The 16,934-nt window shown below is 33.9% G+C and overlaps 2 protein-coding genes across 3 annotated transcripts; both read left to right on the forward strand.

The window, feature by feature from the left end:
• Positions 1 to 4,605: 4,605 nt before the first annotated feature.
• On the forward strand, positions 4,606 to 10,843 carry LOC122276442 (70 kDa peptidyl-prolyl isomerase-like). Of its 2 annotated transcripts, none has more exons than XM_043086163.1 (12): positions 4,606 to 4,852; positions 4,975 to 5,061; positions 5,478 to 5,738; positions 6,780 to 6,857; positions 6,968 to 7,054; positions 7,511 to 7,705; positions 7,801 to 7,887; positions 7,980 to 8,137; positions 8,819 to 8,941; positions 9,059 to 9,205; positions 9,811 to 9,938; positions 10,613 to 10,843. In XM_043086163.1, exons 1-12 carry the CDS (start codon positions 4,690 to 4,692, stop codon positions 10,641 to 10,643), a joined length of 1,545 nt encoding a protein of 514 aa, XP_042942097.1. In that variant the 5' UTR covers positions 4,606 to 4,689; the 3' UTR covers positions 10,644 to 10,843. The 2 variants fall into 2 exon arrangements, with proteins under 2 accessions (XP_042942097.1, XP_042942095.1); XM_043086161.1 differs by lacking the exon at positions 10,613 to 10,843 and adding an exon at positions 10,119 to 10,434.
• Positions 10,844 to 12,336: 1,493 nt separating this feature from the next.
• Positions 12,337 to 15,951, forward strand: LOC122276443 (cytochrome P450 98A2). The gene is made up of 3 exons (XM_043086164.1): positions 12,337 to 12,969; positions 14,692 to 15,089; positions 15,204 to 15,951. Exons 1-3 carry the CDS (start codon positions 12,483 to 12,485, stop codon positions 15,846 to 15,848), a joined length of 1,530 nt encoding a protein of 509 aa, XP_042942098.1. The 5' UTR covers positions 12,337 to 12,482; the 3' UTR covers positions 15,849 to 15,951.
• The last annotated feature ends 983 nt before the right edge of the window (positions 15,952 to 16,934 follow it).

Consider the following 16,934-nt stretch of genomic DNA (forward strand, 5'->3'; position numbering starts at 1 on the left):
CAAATACACGACCCGCGGTGTTGAATGTAGATTTAGAGACCACAATAGATACTGGTAATATAAGTACATCGCATGCAACTTTTGAAAGTATGCGATATCTAAATGCAATGGGTAGAAGTCTCCCACTACCACTACCTCCCTCCACCTTCCAACCTAGATTCGTCTGTGACTTATCCGTATTCTTAAACGGACATTTCTTATATTGCTTCTCAATGTGATGCTTCATAGACTTCGTACCATTGATCTTTATATCACATGCATACAAAACACTACAATAATTACATGAAACCCTAGGTTTAGTGGGATCATCTTTTGGTATTCTTGTAAAGTGATTCTAAACCATTAACCTAACTCTACCACTTTATGACCCATCAATGTTAGATTTATCACTTACGTTGGATGTGGGTGGGGGTGGAGGCAGAGGCATATTTGGACTTTATAATGATTCTTGCATATAATTGGTTGAAGTTGAAGAATCCATCTAGAAAAATAAACAACCAACAATTATAGTAATAAGTTTCTATACAACAACAAATATTAAAATCCATTCAATCTCACTTAAAGACTATAGAACAATACTTAAAAAAAAATAAAAAAAGACGAGAGAACAATAAAATGCTACGTTCAATCTCACTTAGTGACTTTAGTATAAAAAAAATTAAAATACCATAGTCCAAGCCAATAACTTGAGTAGACTATAAAATATCATTTAAGTTATTATTTACCTACATGATAATACAGACTATAGTAATACTTGTAAAGCTGTTATTTTACCCTTAACTTAAAACATAAGTTCTAATATCATTAAACAAAGATATATGAGGAGATAATTTTATAGGCAGAACTTGAGAAAAGAAAGTAAATGGCTAGAAAATAAGATAATTTGATAGTCATATTAAAAACATTAAAATCTAAGAGATAATGCGAAATTAAATAAAAAATACAAAATCCCAACTCAGATTGGTCGTTGACCCCTTTTCTCTCTTACATAATATATGTATGGCAGCTAGTAGATTTAGAACTGGACATTAATCAAACCTTAAAATGATCATCGCAAGGAAATTAGGCAAAATCTATGTACCCATGCACTAAATTTACAGAGTAACAAGCAGCCAGCTAGCTAGCTCTTGGGATAATATATATAAAAAATTTCTACATGTATCAATGATCTAGCTAGCTAGCTTCCAATTTTTTCAACTTCAGCTCCTCTTCTACCTACTAATTTAAAGTCGTTTGTATCTCGAAATTCTTTTGCACTTTCCAATATTCCCATATACGACTAGAGAGTCTCACGAATACTCCTTGCCCCTTGGTATACCTTTCTAGTAAGTTTCCTTCCATGTCCATTGTCCAGTTACAATTTTGTTTTCACAAAGTCAAATATTTCTTACAATTTTGTTTTAAAAACTCTACTTAAATGGTGTTAATAAAAATAAAATAAAATAAAAACTCTACTTAAATGGTGATAATCACCGGATTATCGAAGCTATTGTTACTTGTCTTTGATCACCTTTCATCTAATTTGTTTTTTAAAATAACTAGATTTCTATTTATCGGAATTCGTCAAACACGTTGTATGCATTCTAGATTGAATAAAATATTGCTTCTAAAGTTCTATATACCATGTCTATTTCTAGAGAATAAGAACAAAAAAAAAAAAAAAACAAGAACAATACACGGTATATACCAAAAAAAATATGCATTTACTTACATCTAAAATCAGACGGAAGGGCTGGAGAGGAACCGACGTAGGGGTTGGTTGTTCGTCTAGGTCCTAGGATGCAAGAGAGGGGCTGGACAGAGTAAGGGTTGCAAGGGCTTAGGGTTTGGAGGGGATGGCAGGATGCAACGGTCGACGAAGGAGAACCAGAAAGAGTCGAGAGAGGTTTGAGGAGTCTGAGTTTGAGGGGCTAGCCACTAGGGTTCGAGGGGATGACCGATGAGTTGATGAGAAATAGAGATGGTACTTAAGAGAGGTTTGAGATTGAGGGAGAAATGGGAATGAGAGGGAATCAGGGGGAGGGGGGTAGGAAATAAACGATGTTTGTTGAAACGACGCCATTTGGGGTTAAAATAATCCTAAACGGCGTTGTTTTAATAGAAATTAATGTGAAAAAAATAAATGAGTTGTGTTAAATGATGCAATTTCACGCAACCGAGTTTGAAATGATTCAACTGCTAGACCTAAATGGTGTCGTTTCCTCTAATTAGTACAATTTGATTTCCAATTCTTACATTAAGTTGGCACATTAATTAATAAAAAAATTATTTTAGTTAGTAAAATTAAAATTAACTAAACTATTTAATGTGGATTATTTAATTAACTCATTAAAAAAATAACTTATTAAAATTATATCGATGAATGATGATGTTAATTGTTACTTTGTTACTAACTTAATTTTTAATGAGCATTTTTTTTTAATATTTATGTAATCATATTGTGAATTTTTTATATATTAAATAATTTAATATATTTACATATAATATTAAATATAATACTATTAGTCTATTAGTAAATGTATATAGTAATAGTTATTAACTAATTTAACTTATTTACTAAAACTAATAATACACTATTAACTTTTTTACAATAACTATTAAATAATTTAATATATATACATATTGATATAGTATACTATGTTATTAGTCTAATAGTATTAGTACAACTGTATAAATATATTGTATAGCTATATATTAGTATTAATTCTAGTGATTAGTATAACTATATAATAGTTTTAAATATTAATAGTAGATTATTAATTTATTAGTATAGCTATATATTAGACTATTAGTATTACTTATAATGATTTAATATAACTATATTAGTATAGAAACTAAGTATAACAATATTACAATAGCTTATATCAAACTATTAGACTATTAGTATTTTAGTATTATTATTTTTTTGATACCATATTAGATTATTAGTTAATAATTATATAATTAATTTATATCTACATATATAAATAATTATATATTTTATTATTATTTTATTCAATTTGGTTCGGTCTGGTCCAGGGTGAAAAATCCTGAATCGGGACCGAACCGAGCTCATTCGGTTTGTCGGTCCAAACTAGCCGAATCTCACCCCTACTATGCACTATTATCCAAACGTACAAGTACTTCCATGTTGAATAGCATAAATACATGTATGTTTGGATAATAAATACAATTATTATTAATAAAGTCAAAATCTTGATGAGCATAACTCAGTTGCCTGCATAATATTATTATTCAAAAGTACAGCTATTTAATAAATATAGACTTTTACATAAAGGAAATTATGCTATTCAACATGGATTTTTCTTGAAAATCCTATAATACAATATATGCTTTTATTTTTAAAAAAATTAGGCTTTTAAATTGAAATGTGGACTTTTATAAATATATATATAGATTTTTAATATGTTTTAATAAATATAGGCCTGGATAACCGGTGACGGGTCCAAAATTCAGATCCTAGTCGACTCAAGTCTAATGTAAAGGCCTTCAAATAACACTTCTATTTGATACTATCTTCAAGTAGCAATCTATCACCACATAAACAGTAAACACCATTTCAGCCAACTCCCCCCTCTCTCCAAGCATAAGTATTTTAATGTGTAAGTTCACCATCCTAGCTATTTTACGTGGAAAATAGTTGTAATAAAGTTCTAAATTACATAGCTATCCTTCATTTGTATGAGGGTCCTAAAATAATTGTAAAATAATAGTAAGTTTATTATTACAATGTTCTGAAACATGTTGAAAAAATAAGGTAATGTTTATTTTTATAAATTTAAATATGTAAGGTCAGCAATATTCTAAATCACAACTGGCCCAATTTCGGCCCAATCTCGGCACTTTGACTTAAGAAGCTTTAATACACGCTTTGCCAGCCCAAATAGAAAGAAATAATGCTACAGACGAGTGTTGATTTTATGCCGGAAATGGATGGGAGAAAAATGGCCCAAATTCATATCGAAAGCAATATAGAAAACAGTGACCCAAATTTAACTATTTAAATTGTATTCTATCCCATAAAAGAATAAAAATACGACCGCATGGGTTATAACATTGCTCCTTCAAAACAAATAGAAAACATTTGGGTCAGCTTGTGGAAGACTCTAGATCTGTTTTGTCAATCATGGCAGCTTGGAATGTGAGTTTTGTCGAGAGCGAAGGTAATCAGATTACTCATTATCTTGCGAAGGCAGCTATAGGTCTTAATGTTGATCCTATTCTAATTGAGGAAGTTCCTAATTTTCTTCTGTCACTTGTGGATGTTGATTTTAACTCTATGTGATTGGAAAAATGCTACTTATCATTTTCACGTCATACATCAATATGTAATTTATTATTTTATTTAAATATATATATTTACAAATTAATATGTGTATATTTAGTAAAAAAGAAAAAATGATGAATTATATATTGACATGTGGTGTAAGGAGTGATAAGTAAAATTTTTCAATTGATTAATGCTAAAAAAGAAAAAAAAAAAAAAAAAAAAACAAATAGAAAACGACTCGGTGGGCTCGGTAGATACCTCGTCCGAGTGAACCAGTGAGTCCACTATCCGAATTAAGTGCCACTCCTCCACACAGAAAAATCTTAACTGAATGCTCCAAATGGAGGGAAACCAACAACGGCTTATCTTTTTTTACTTGAAACACACACGCTCCCCCTCACACACAATTACTCGTTTCAATGGCACTCTCTTCTGCAACTTCCTCCTTGGAAGAAACTGCCATTAAAATCGAAGATTCTGGATTACCAGAGACCAAGGCAATCGGAACCCAAGGCCTGAGAAAACAGATTCTCAGGAAAGGAAACTCATGGCAGACTCCATTTCCCGGGGATGACGTGGAAGGTAGTGAAAACAGGGCACCCTTCGAGAATTCACTTTGACGTTTAGGGTCATGTCACTCTGGTATCAACAGTCAGTTAGCATTCGTTATATCTGCGTGTTTAAGACTCTCTTTCGTATTTCAGTTCTTTTCAGCGGGTGCGTTGAGGGCGGGGAATGTCTCTACCCGAGTCGTGATAAAGGAACTTCCTTTCGTTTTAAATTAGGCCAAAGTAAGTGTGGTCTGACACTCAAAGATCCATGGTGTTGAACTAGTTAGTACTTTCTCATTTTCCTATATTTATCTTAGTTTATGTAGGATGAAAATTTGAATGAACTGGAATCTAATTATGGAATCTTATTGGAAAGACAATTTTTTGTAATTGCTTTGGTTTTGTCTCCCATTTGCTCGATCAAATTCAGAGTGTCACCATGCAATAGAGGGAGTATCAAGCCAAAGAGAAACTTCACAAATAGATGTTTTTGTATCAATACTTGCTCTCGTTCTCTAGTTTTTATGTGTAGTATTGAAGAAGAAAACTAATAGATTTATCATTTCTTTTTATTTGGAGATCAGACAATAGTTGATTAGATCTCGTTTGCATTTATTAGGTGTCGCTAATATGCTTCTTTAACATTTCAATTTCAGATGAAGTTATAAAAGGATGGGATGAAGGGGTCGCGACCATGAAGAAGGGTGAGAGAGCAGTCTTCACAATACCACCAAACTTAGCCTATGGGGAACTCGGCTCTCCACCCCTGATTCCTCCCAATTCAACTCTCATTTTTGATATTGAAATGCTGTCTTGGACCACTATCAGAGACATAACTGGTGATGGAGGAATACTGAAGAAGATAACGAAGGAGGGTGAAGGATGGGCTACTCCAAGAGAAGCTGATCAAGTGCTAGGTAATATTGACAGTGTTAGGAGAGTTTTTCTTTTGTTAAACATGAAAAACAGAAACTAAAATACAGTAATGCATCATTGAAGTTGTTTTTATAAGAACAAACTACAATCTTGCTAAGCTTTGCTATTAACTTGTTAACAAACCCCAAGTTGCTGTTTTAGCTTGGAAGGATGATGGTCTATAGTTCCTATCTTCATTGTATATGTCAGTGTGAAGCTTTTGGAATTTCTTGTGTTAATTCCATAGAAGTCCAATCTTCAACTAAGTTCACATGAGAATTCTCATCGGCCCGGCCAATCTTCAATTAAGTTCATAATTAGAATTATTTTAGATATCAAACTATACGTGCCAAAAGGAGTACTAAAACTTTTTTGTCCTTGCATTGATATTCACTGACACGATGAGATTTCTGAATGTATCGAAAAGAGAGAGCTTACAAAGAATTTATTCTGACAGTACATAGTGCTAAATCTACTGGACATCCTTACAACTATTTTTTTTACCTATCGTTGAGAAGAATTAAATATCTTTTGGTTAAATTCTGATTAGACAGATTTGGTGTTGCAAACTTCAACGCTTTTAGACTGGAGCTTGGCTTGATGTGGCCCTCTTTTCATTACATTTTTAGAGTTAATGGTCTTTATTTTGTCTATGGAACTGTTTGACATGTCATTTATTTTATTTAATTTGTTTTTGTGTGTGTCTGTCTTTGGCTTGATGTGTGAGTTTCAAACCTTTTGGACATTTTATTTGACCGGTTGGATTCTATTAACTCCTTTGGAACTTGATCCAAATATGCATGGAATGTTCATGAAAAGTTGGAATTAGAATTTGCTACTGGATGATCCTGGTTGGGACTTGGATTTCTTAAGAATAACGTTAAGCTTTAAGAAATGATTATAACGTGATAATGAATAATAATCGGGTTTAGTTTGAAAAATCTGAAGTTAGCTATCAAGATCACCGTCTGTGTTGATATTTGCAAGTTATTGTCAAAATTCTGGAAGTGCTTGATTACACCAACTTCTTTCTATCTTTCCAGTGAAGTATGAGGCACGACTTGAGAATGGAACAGTTGTCTCCAAATCTGAGAAAGGCGTGGAGTTTAATGTAGGTGATGGTAAGTTGAACTTGCACTGTAATTATTCTATATTTAAATTTCTTTTCCTTAAGAAAAACGATGAGTTTTTCTGATACCGGAAGGTTTAATTTCATTCTTTTGCATTCCAGAAACGGATTGTCTTTGCCCTGCGTTAAGCAAAGCAGTAAAGACAATGAGAAGGGGTGAGAAAGCGGAACTAGCTGTGAAGTTCTCGTGTAAGTTGTTGGAGTTGCGCTTGCTTCCTTTTTAGCATTATGTCCTAAGCTAAGTGTTAGGGTTGTCCCATATCAGTTGGGGAAGGGGCTGGTGATTAGTTTTATAAATGTGAGTGAAAGCCCCACTTCTTGAGTTAGCTTTTGAAATTGAGAGAGGCTCAAGACCACTCAACACTGGTATCAAAGCTCAAGTTTACCAACAGTCTCCGGCCCAACAATTTGTAGGAGAAATGGGTTGTCACTGCTCTGACCTAGGACCCGATGTGTGAAGGGGAGATTGTTTGAGTTGTCCTACTTCGATTGTGGAAGAAGCTGGTAGTCAGTTTATAAGTGTGAGATAAATCCTCACCTCTTGAACTAGCTTTTGAGGTTGAGAAAGGCCTAAGACCACGCAACACTAAGCTGACTGTCTTTATTCACCTTGTACTGAGATCATAGTTATTCATTCCTCTCCAGATGGCTTGAGACAAAACAGAAATGAAGCTACAGAGATTGACAACGGTGTCCCTTCTGATTCTAATTTATCCATCGAACTTGAGCTTTTGTCCTGGAAAAGTGTTGTTGATGTCACTGGAGATAAGAAGGTTCTCAAAAAGATCATGAAGGCTGGTGAAGGTTTTGACCGTCCTAATGAAGGATCCTTGGTAAAAGGTAATATTGCTAACAATACATACAATGTTTTTCAATTTATCAAAGCTAGATATAATTCAATAATCCAGAAATTTCTTATACTTCAATTTTCCCAGTTATATACTTGGGAAAACTTAAGGACGGAACCATTTTCGAGAGGAAGGGGTCAAATGAAGAACCTTTTGAGTTCACAACCCTGGAAGGTGCTTTTTTTCTCGACTTCAACACTTTTCGTAATGAGCATCAACCATCTCTTGTAAGTTGTAACCTTGCTACCTGCGCTTTATGCTTACAGAACAAATCAATGAGGGTTTGGACAGAGCAATCATGACTATGAAAAGAGGAGAACAAGCGGTAGTGACTGTCAGCTCAGAACATGTGGATAGCAATGACGTTTCTGGAATTGCAAAAGAGGAGCTCTTTTATGAAGTTGAGCTGATCGACTTCATTAAGGTTCTCTGTTCTTATAGCTCCTATTCCACTTCCACTGGGAAATTGAAGTTTAAATCACTTTTGCAATTTGACTACAGATTCTTTTAATTCCTTCAAGCACAAAATTTCCCTGGTCAGTATTCTAACAATGTGTGCAGATGGCTGTTCGCTGACATGTTGGCAAGATTCCTATCACAGCCTGTGATGTAGGCCAAAGATGATGTGATTGAGTTATACTAATACTACACTCCTATATCATATTTATCCCACTAACCTTATGTGGCATTGTAATTAACCTTTAGTTTTTTTTTCTTAAAAATAAAAGAGTTGATCAAAGTGTTATGGATGGTGCCACACCAACATAGTAAGATAGAAGTAGGATGGTAGTATATACAATACAATTTTGCAACAGAAAATGAAACTTGTTTTGTAACTTCACATTATCACTGGACCACTCTCTCAGACTGTCTTTAAAAAAAAAAAAAATCATTATTAGCAATAAGCTTCATGATAGTACATTATCGTGATATATTTTACTACTCCCGTCGCGATCAAAAAATATTTTACTACTCCCGTTGTGATTTTAAATATGTCATTTCTTTTATAAATTAGGAACTATAAGAATTAGCTGGCATGACCAACTATGCTGTGTGCGCTAACTGTGAAGTGTTTTCATTTTCTGATTCATTGTTCTGTTAACAGGATAAACCATTTTGGAAGATGGAGACTGAAGAGAAAATAGAAGCATGTGAAAGGAAGAAAAATGATGGAAATGTTTTGTTTGAGGCTGGGAAGTTTTGGCGTGCCTCTAGGAAGTATGAGAAGGAAAGTAGCTCCTCTGATAGGAAAATGCATCTACTTTAAGAGATGGACAATATATCGTGTTACAATTTTTCTGCAGACTGGCATAAATTGAAGTATCTGCTTCACTTCTATTTGCAGGCTGCAAAGTATGTTGAGTTTGACCATGCTTTCACTGATGATGAGAAGTCTACTGCAAATGCCCTATGGTTGTCATGTAATTTGAATAGTGCTGCTTGTAAACTTAAGCTGGGGGAGTATCTTGAAGCTTCAAAACTGTGTACAAAGGTTCTTTCTTCCTCCACTTTCCTTTTACTCTCTCCTTCCACCCATAAACACACCAAATCTGTCTGTGATATTGCTGTGATGAGTTGATCTAGGGATAGAACACTGGTGTTAATGTTATAAATTCTCAAGATCATAATTCAAGTCAAAGCATATCTCCAGACTGGCATAATTCATGCCATATTCAATCTTCAATATCCTCACAGCTTGCTGTCAAGGATTCCACCATTACATAGCAAGATTGTATTTAATTCTTTGTTTCCTTTTATAGTTTGATCGATTGGCTGTACAGAATATATGGCATACTCAACTGCTGTAATTACTCAAGAATCTGTTTATATAAACACCTTCGACATATCAATAAGAAGTGTGCTTTTCTTGTCATTCTTTGAATCAACATCATATCAAATAAAATTGATTTGATAATTATGAAAATCAAATCAAAATTCAACAATTGGTACTGATACATGTGATGCTTGGAATGACTTCATCGGATGGAAATCGATGGAGGGCCAGAAAGGTCTTCTTATGGAGAATACTTCACTATAATTATGTCTCTTGTTGGATTCTAATTATGCATACTTATTTATTTATTTACATTGTACCAGGTCCTAGAAAGTGATCCATACAATGTCAAAGCTCTATACAGACGATCCCAAGCATTCCTTAAAATATCTGAGCTAGAGAAAGCTGAGGCTGATATTAAGAGAGTTCTAACCACTGATCCAAATAATAGGTATGAACCTTGTGATGCCCATCTTTCATCTTTCTCTCCGCTTCTTCTTCCTCTGCTAAATTGATTTTATTGACCATAAGGCAACTATTCCCCTAGATACTTACTCGGCAATTTCTTTGCTTACATACTCTTTCAAATTTTCTTTTTTATTTCATTTCTCTATAAATTTTGAATTAACAGAGACGTGAAGCTCGTATGCAAAGAGTTAAAAAATAAGCAAAGGGAGTACACTAGATATCAAGCTGAGATATTCAGCACAATGCTTTCAAGAATGGGATAGCTAGCTAAAACTATTGACATCTTGTCTAGTATTAGAAACAAACCTTCGCTGGTGATGGAGTCAGATTGGAGTACTTTCTTTCGTTCATTTGGCGCCAACTAGTTTCATGTGGTGGCTCATTGTATGTTAAGTACTAGCCTTGTATTGTTCTATTCATGATACGAAACATATTCTCAACTAGTAGATCAGATGAAGGAAATGCCAGCTTTGTCTCGATTTCCAGCCCAACGGACTAAAAATTATAGTTAGATATTAGCTATTTGGGTCAAGGTTGATTGGGTTTATTAAAATTTAAGAGTACTGTTATATATAGGACCATGGTGTTCATATTTCGTAATTCGTATAATCATTTTCCAAACTTAAGTCTTACCATCTTTTATTTATTTTTGGGTAGGCAAAGCCAAAGATTCAGGATTCAGAAGTAATCGTTACTTCCGAAGGTTCCAGAGTTGCTTAGATAAATCTTATCCAATCCAAGTTTGCTTTACTATTACAGTAGGCTGTAGCTTTTATTGCTTACACAAGTGAGTGGGGGGCTTGACTTTTCAACACAATTCAATCCATGGTGGTTGGTCACTCTTGAGCAATGTTAGGTGAACCCAAAATTGGATGGTTTCCCGCTGAATTGCCGTCGCCTCACCAACCCACCAACTCCCGTGGACCCAGGGGCTGCTCCAACTATATTAATGCCAACTTTGACCCACCAACACCACCGCCATTCTAATTACTCCGCTTCTCAAACCAATTTTACCGAACGCAGCTATAATTAAATACAAGGAGACCTATTAAAAAACAAAAAAAAAAAAAAAGCACAAACCCAATGATTTCAGGAAAATTCTGGTGTTGATGTAATGAGTAATTGTTCATAATTTATTTTGCTTTTAAAAATTAATAAGTTGGATGGAGGCTTAATTGAGATCAGGTTCTAGTTGGTATTAACTATTTAAGGCATTATTAGAATCACCGTTCTTGGATATGCTAATCAATGAACCTTAATATATATATACGTGTGTGTGTTGATCCATATATATAGGACCACAACAACCAACTTAAAGTAGTGTATAGATTTACAGAAATCAATCAATGAATCAAAAATAATTGCTATATATATAATATCTCTGCGGTTTGGAAAGTTGATTGGTCCGGTCAGGATCACTCACTCGGCCTAGTCAAAAAAAGTAAGCTTAGGTTTATAATTATCAAGTCATAATTTTATCCAGTGAAATGGGCACACATCGAGATTTTGGCATTTTTATTCAAAGAACATGAATGATATACACATAACACAGTTTCATAATATATTTCCTAATAATGTTGTAAGATGGATTACTTCGTAAAATTATGTTACTTTTCTAATGTATTTTTAAAAAATACCCTTCGTTTAAAATATAATTATGTTTAGTGTTATGAAAAATATTGTATGTAAATATTTTCGTCGTTCAAACTATCAGTGTCGCCTGAGAATGTCACCCATCATAAGAAGCTAACGCACCCATGAGATCTCACTTGCAACATGTCTCATTTAGAGGGACCTTATTCGGACTACCTATTAATATCCATTATCCAAGAGATTACTTGAACAGTACTTGTGGTTTTTTAATTAATAGCTGAATCTTTACTAATTGGCATTGGAGAAGTTGTGAGAAAAGAAGGAAGATGGAAAATAGCAGCTCAAAGTAGATACAAATTACAACCTTCGATTCCTCCACAAATTACAAGGGTCAATTACTTCACCAACCTTCGATTCCTCCACAAACTTCGTTTTCTCTCACCCACTAAAATACTATTTGACCATCTAGATTTCTCATCACAAATATAAAATTCTCATTTTATCATTATAATTTTTTCAAATCTCTTTATAAAATATAATAAATAATTCAATTTTTTCTTAATTTTTTTAAATTTTAAAATAATAATAATATTAAAATATAATATTTTAATATTTAATTTTAAAACTTAAAATTCTCGTAGAAAAAATCTCATAACCTAATTTTCACCTTACCAACCACGCCAAAGTGACACCCCCACAGGAGCAAAGCCCGCCACCATGATCGGTCCACATGTCGTACTCCCTCATCTCTATCTGTTCGAAGATCATGAGAAAAAATAAAGATAAAACATGCTATCGTGTGCCACACAACTTGGGCTGAGTCCTTTCACCAACTCCATCTCTAATATTTATCCACGTCTCTCCAACCATTTTTTTTGGCTTCGGCCTCGTCACAAAGCAATTTCTACATTTTCTTCATCCTCGATCTCCTCCAATGGCGCCTTTCCTTCTAATACCCATCGTGCTTGTCACCCTCTTCCTCGCATACAACATCTACCAGCGGCTTAGATTCAAGCTCCCCCCGGGGCCTCGCCCGTGGCCGATCGTCGGAAACCTCTACGACATAAAGCCAGTGAGGTTCCGGTGCTTTGCCGAGTGGGCTCAAGGGTACGGCCCAGTTATATCGGTGTGGTTCGGATCGACGCTAAACGTGATCGTGTCGAACTCGGAGTTGGCAAAGGAAGTGCTCAAGGAAAATGACCAGCAACTGGCGGACAGGCACAGAAGTAGGTCGGCAGCAAAGTTTAGCAGGGATGGGAAGGATCTTATCTGGGCGGACTATGGTCCTCACTATGTGAAGGTCAGGAAAGTGTGCACCCTTGAGCTTTTCTCGCCCAAGAGACTTGAGTCTCTTAGACCCATTAGGGAAGATGAGGTTACAGCCATGGTTGAATCCATTTTCAACGACTGCACCAATTCTGGTACGCCTCTTTTTGTTCTCCTTTTCGTTTAACTTTCTTCCTTTCTCGTTTTAAAGAATTACATATATACATGGGAAGAACGATATCCTATTGATGATCTCCTTTTACTACAGTAAATTATATTCGTTTGGTTAGCTGCATGAATTTTTTTTTTTGTGCTGTTTATATTATGGAAAATGTTATTACGCTGTTTTGAGTCATTACTCATATATTTAATTTTTTTTACTTAATAATTAAAAAAATAACTTTCAGTATATTGATGTATTTTTTTTTATTTTTTTTAAATATTTAACACACAAGATCTTTTATTATTATGAGTAATGCTATTCATTATTTATTTTTTTATCATCTTTCCATATCTAATTATGTAATATTAAATAATTAGAGATTATTTATTATATTTTACTTATAAATTTATTATTTAATGTTACATCATGAACATTTAATACCATATCATGAAAAGATAATAAAAGAATAATAATAAAAAATGATGATGAGTAAATCTTTGCTATTATTATTATTAATATTAAAACATTGCTAAACAAGTTTTAGTGTATATAAATTTTGCCTATTATACTAAAAAAATAGGATATATTATTAAAATAAATTATTTGAATTTTATATCTATTTACGTTTTTCACGTTAGATTTAAATATTCTAAAATTATTATTATTATTAGTATCCTCCTTAAAGTCAAGTACAATTTTGTCGATGCCACGGAACGGTGACGCAAGGCCTTTGCAAGTTGCAATATTTGACTTGGATTTTTATACGGTTGATATATAAAGGCTAAAATATATTATCGAAGCTTCCCAACTTAAAAAGTTTATGAAAATCCGATTTAGGTACTGTTTACTTATCAAGATTTTTTATATTAAATATAAAATTTTTATTTTATCATTATAATTTTTTTAAATTTTTATATAAAATATAATAAATAATTTAATATTTTTTTTAATTTTTTTAAATTTTAAAATAATAATAATATTAAAATATTATATTTTAATATGTAATCTTAAAACTCAATTTTCATCTAAAAAATCTCAATACCAATACCAAGCATAACTTTATTGTTTGCAAGTAGACGGTTGGTTTCACGCGTTAATGGATTGGCCACCTGCTTTTAAAAATAAAAATAAAATAAAAAATAGAAAAGATTGGGCGTCTTTTTCTTTTCTTGTGGTGTGCTTGAAGTACGTGCTAGCTAGAGAGTGCTCGTCGGCCATTTTTGAAAGATACGTTTGGTTTGACTGTGGCCTAGTTTGATTATACAATAAAATAAGATGAGATATACATCAAATTTTTATAAAGAGTGGCCCTGCCTTGACACAGCGACAGAACATTTATTATTTATCCATTTTCTTGGCTCTTCCCAAGCGATACTATAAAGAATTCTTTTTCCTATTTGCTGCCAGAACCCTGCTGGACGAAGTCATATTTGGTGTGCATGCTGCCAGAAACCAAAGATACCTTTGGTTTGTGCATTGGTTGTGCAAAATGCACTCCAAATGCACAAAATGGTATCTTGCAATATGCAACATGATAATGCCACAACCATGTCTGTCTATCCCAAAAAAATAAAACTTGTACATACAAAATTGTAAAATACGCAACAGAAACTTGTTTTTATGACTACTTGTTTCCTTTTTTTTTTTTTTTTTTTTTTTTTTATACAACCTATTCAGGAAAACTAGCTATAAATTGTCATGTTACTGTATGCAGATAATAAGGGTAAAAGTTTGTTGGTGAAGAAATATTTGGGAGCAGTGGCATTCAACAACATTACAAGACTGGCATTTGGTAAGCGGTTTGTGAACTCAGAAGGCGTAATGGACGAGCAAGGGTTAGAATTCAAGGCAATCGTGGCCAATGGGCTGAAGCTTGGTGCATCACTTGCCATGGCAGAGCACATTCCATGGCTTCGTTGGATGTTCCCTCTTGAGGAAGAGGCATTCGCCAAACACGGCGCAAGGAGGGATAGACTCACTAGGGCTATCATGGAAGAGCACACTCAGGCACGCCAGAAGAGTGGTGGTGCCAAGCAGCATTTCGTTGATGCTCTGCTTACACTGCCGGACAAATACGACCTCAGCGAGGACACCATCATTGGACTTCTTTGGGTAAGAGAAAAAGAATCCCATTTTCCTTCTCTTGGGTTGATATATTAGAACATACACAAGTTCTTTTGGTAGTTTGCAATGCATTTACATTTTTGCATCCTATGCGTTCTGCAGGACATGATCACTGCAGGCATGGATACCACCGCAATCTCTGTAGAATGGGGCATGGCGGAGCTCATCAAGAACCCAAGGGTACAACAGAAGGCCCAAGAGGAGCTAGACCGTGTCATCGGATTGGAACGCGTCGTGACAGAAGCTGACTTTTCGAACCTACCTTACCTGCAATGTGTAGCCAAAGAGGCACTAAGGTTGCACCCTCCAACCCCACTAATGCTCCCCCACCGAGCCAATGCCAATGTAAAAGTTGGTGGCTATGACATCCCTAAGGGATCAAATGTTCATGTCAACGTTTGGGCGATTGCACGTGATCCGGCAGTGTGGAAAAATCCACTTGAGTTCCGGCCGGAGCGGTTCCTTGAGGAGGATGTTGATATGAAGGGCCATGACTTCCGACTACTTCCATTTGGCGCCGGCCGGCGAGTGTGCCCCGGTGCTCAACTTGGTATCAATTTGGTCACGTCCATGCTTGCTCACCTACTGCACCATTTTGTTTGGACACCACCAGAGGGGATAAAGCCAGAGGAGATTGACATGTCTGAAAATCCTGGATTGGTCACTTATATGCGGAGCCCATTACAAGCCATGGCTGCTCCCAGGTTGCCATCCCACTTGTACAAACGTATGGCGGTCGACATGTAGTTTTTCATTTTGTTTGTTGCTATATATGAACTTCGTGATGAAATTGTAATTTGTTTGAGATTTTTTATATAAAAATGAAAATGTGGTTTCTTTTTATGCATAATTGTTATTGTCCATGCCTTTAACCTGTGTTGTTCTTTCGAATGAAATTTAGAAGATGTCATGATTAAATTACCTACTAAAAATGCAGGCTAGTCATTACGGACATTAATTTTAAGCGTTCAAGTAAACTACATTAAGGGAAAAATAGGAGTGGGAATTCGTGTTTGCGAGTCATGGATATTAAACTATACGGATCAATCTCAACCCAATCCATTTAGCTAAACAAATCATATCCTAAAATCCTAACACAATTTACTTAAATAATAGGTGACACGACATAATTCATTTAAATAGTCATACTAAAATTAATATTATATCACAACAACAATAGAGAAAGACATATAAAACTAAGTATTTATAAATTTTTAAAATAGAATTTATTGAATTATACAGGTAAATTCTTGTTAACCTATAATTAATATGTTTATTAATCAAGTCTTATCAGGTTAGCTCATTTTGATTCAAATTCATTTATATCATATCCAACTTTATTTATTTCCTAACAAGTTTAGGGACTCATGACTCATGCCATATATTGACAACTAGTAAAACAAAAAAAATAATGGAATTATTCAAGGAAACATGTAAGTTAGAACATTCACATTGGTTTGACCAAAGTTAAATACAAACTACAATTTGGCTAACAATATCTTAAAATGGTCTACATTGAAAGAGGCAAAAGGCAAATTATATATATTTTGCTTGCTAGACAGAATAATTCTCTATATATTTTGTATGGTAATTATCAAATCTCCATTGAATAATTTATATTAATTTCTCTCTCATTTTGTGGTACATAATAGTTACACTACTAATTATTATTTATATATACATATATATAAGTGCTTGGATTCATATAATTTACAATCAATTTGAATTACAATATATGAGAAAAATAAATTAGATTAAAAAAATTATAAAAAAAATATGAAATTAATAATGTTTTGTTGTTATTTTGATTAGTAGATGAATAATATAATGTAA

This window comes from Carya illinoinensis, chromosome 9 (genome assembly GCF_018687715.1).
Source record: "Carya illinoinensis cultivar Pawnee chromosome 9, C.illinoinensisPawnee_v1, whole genome shotgun sequence".
In the NCBI taxonomy this organism is placed as follows: domain Eukaryota; kingdom Viridiplantae; phylum Streptophyta; class Magnoliopsida; order Fagales; family Juglandaceae; genus Carya; species Carya illinoinensis.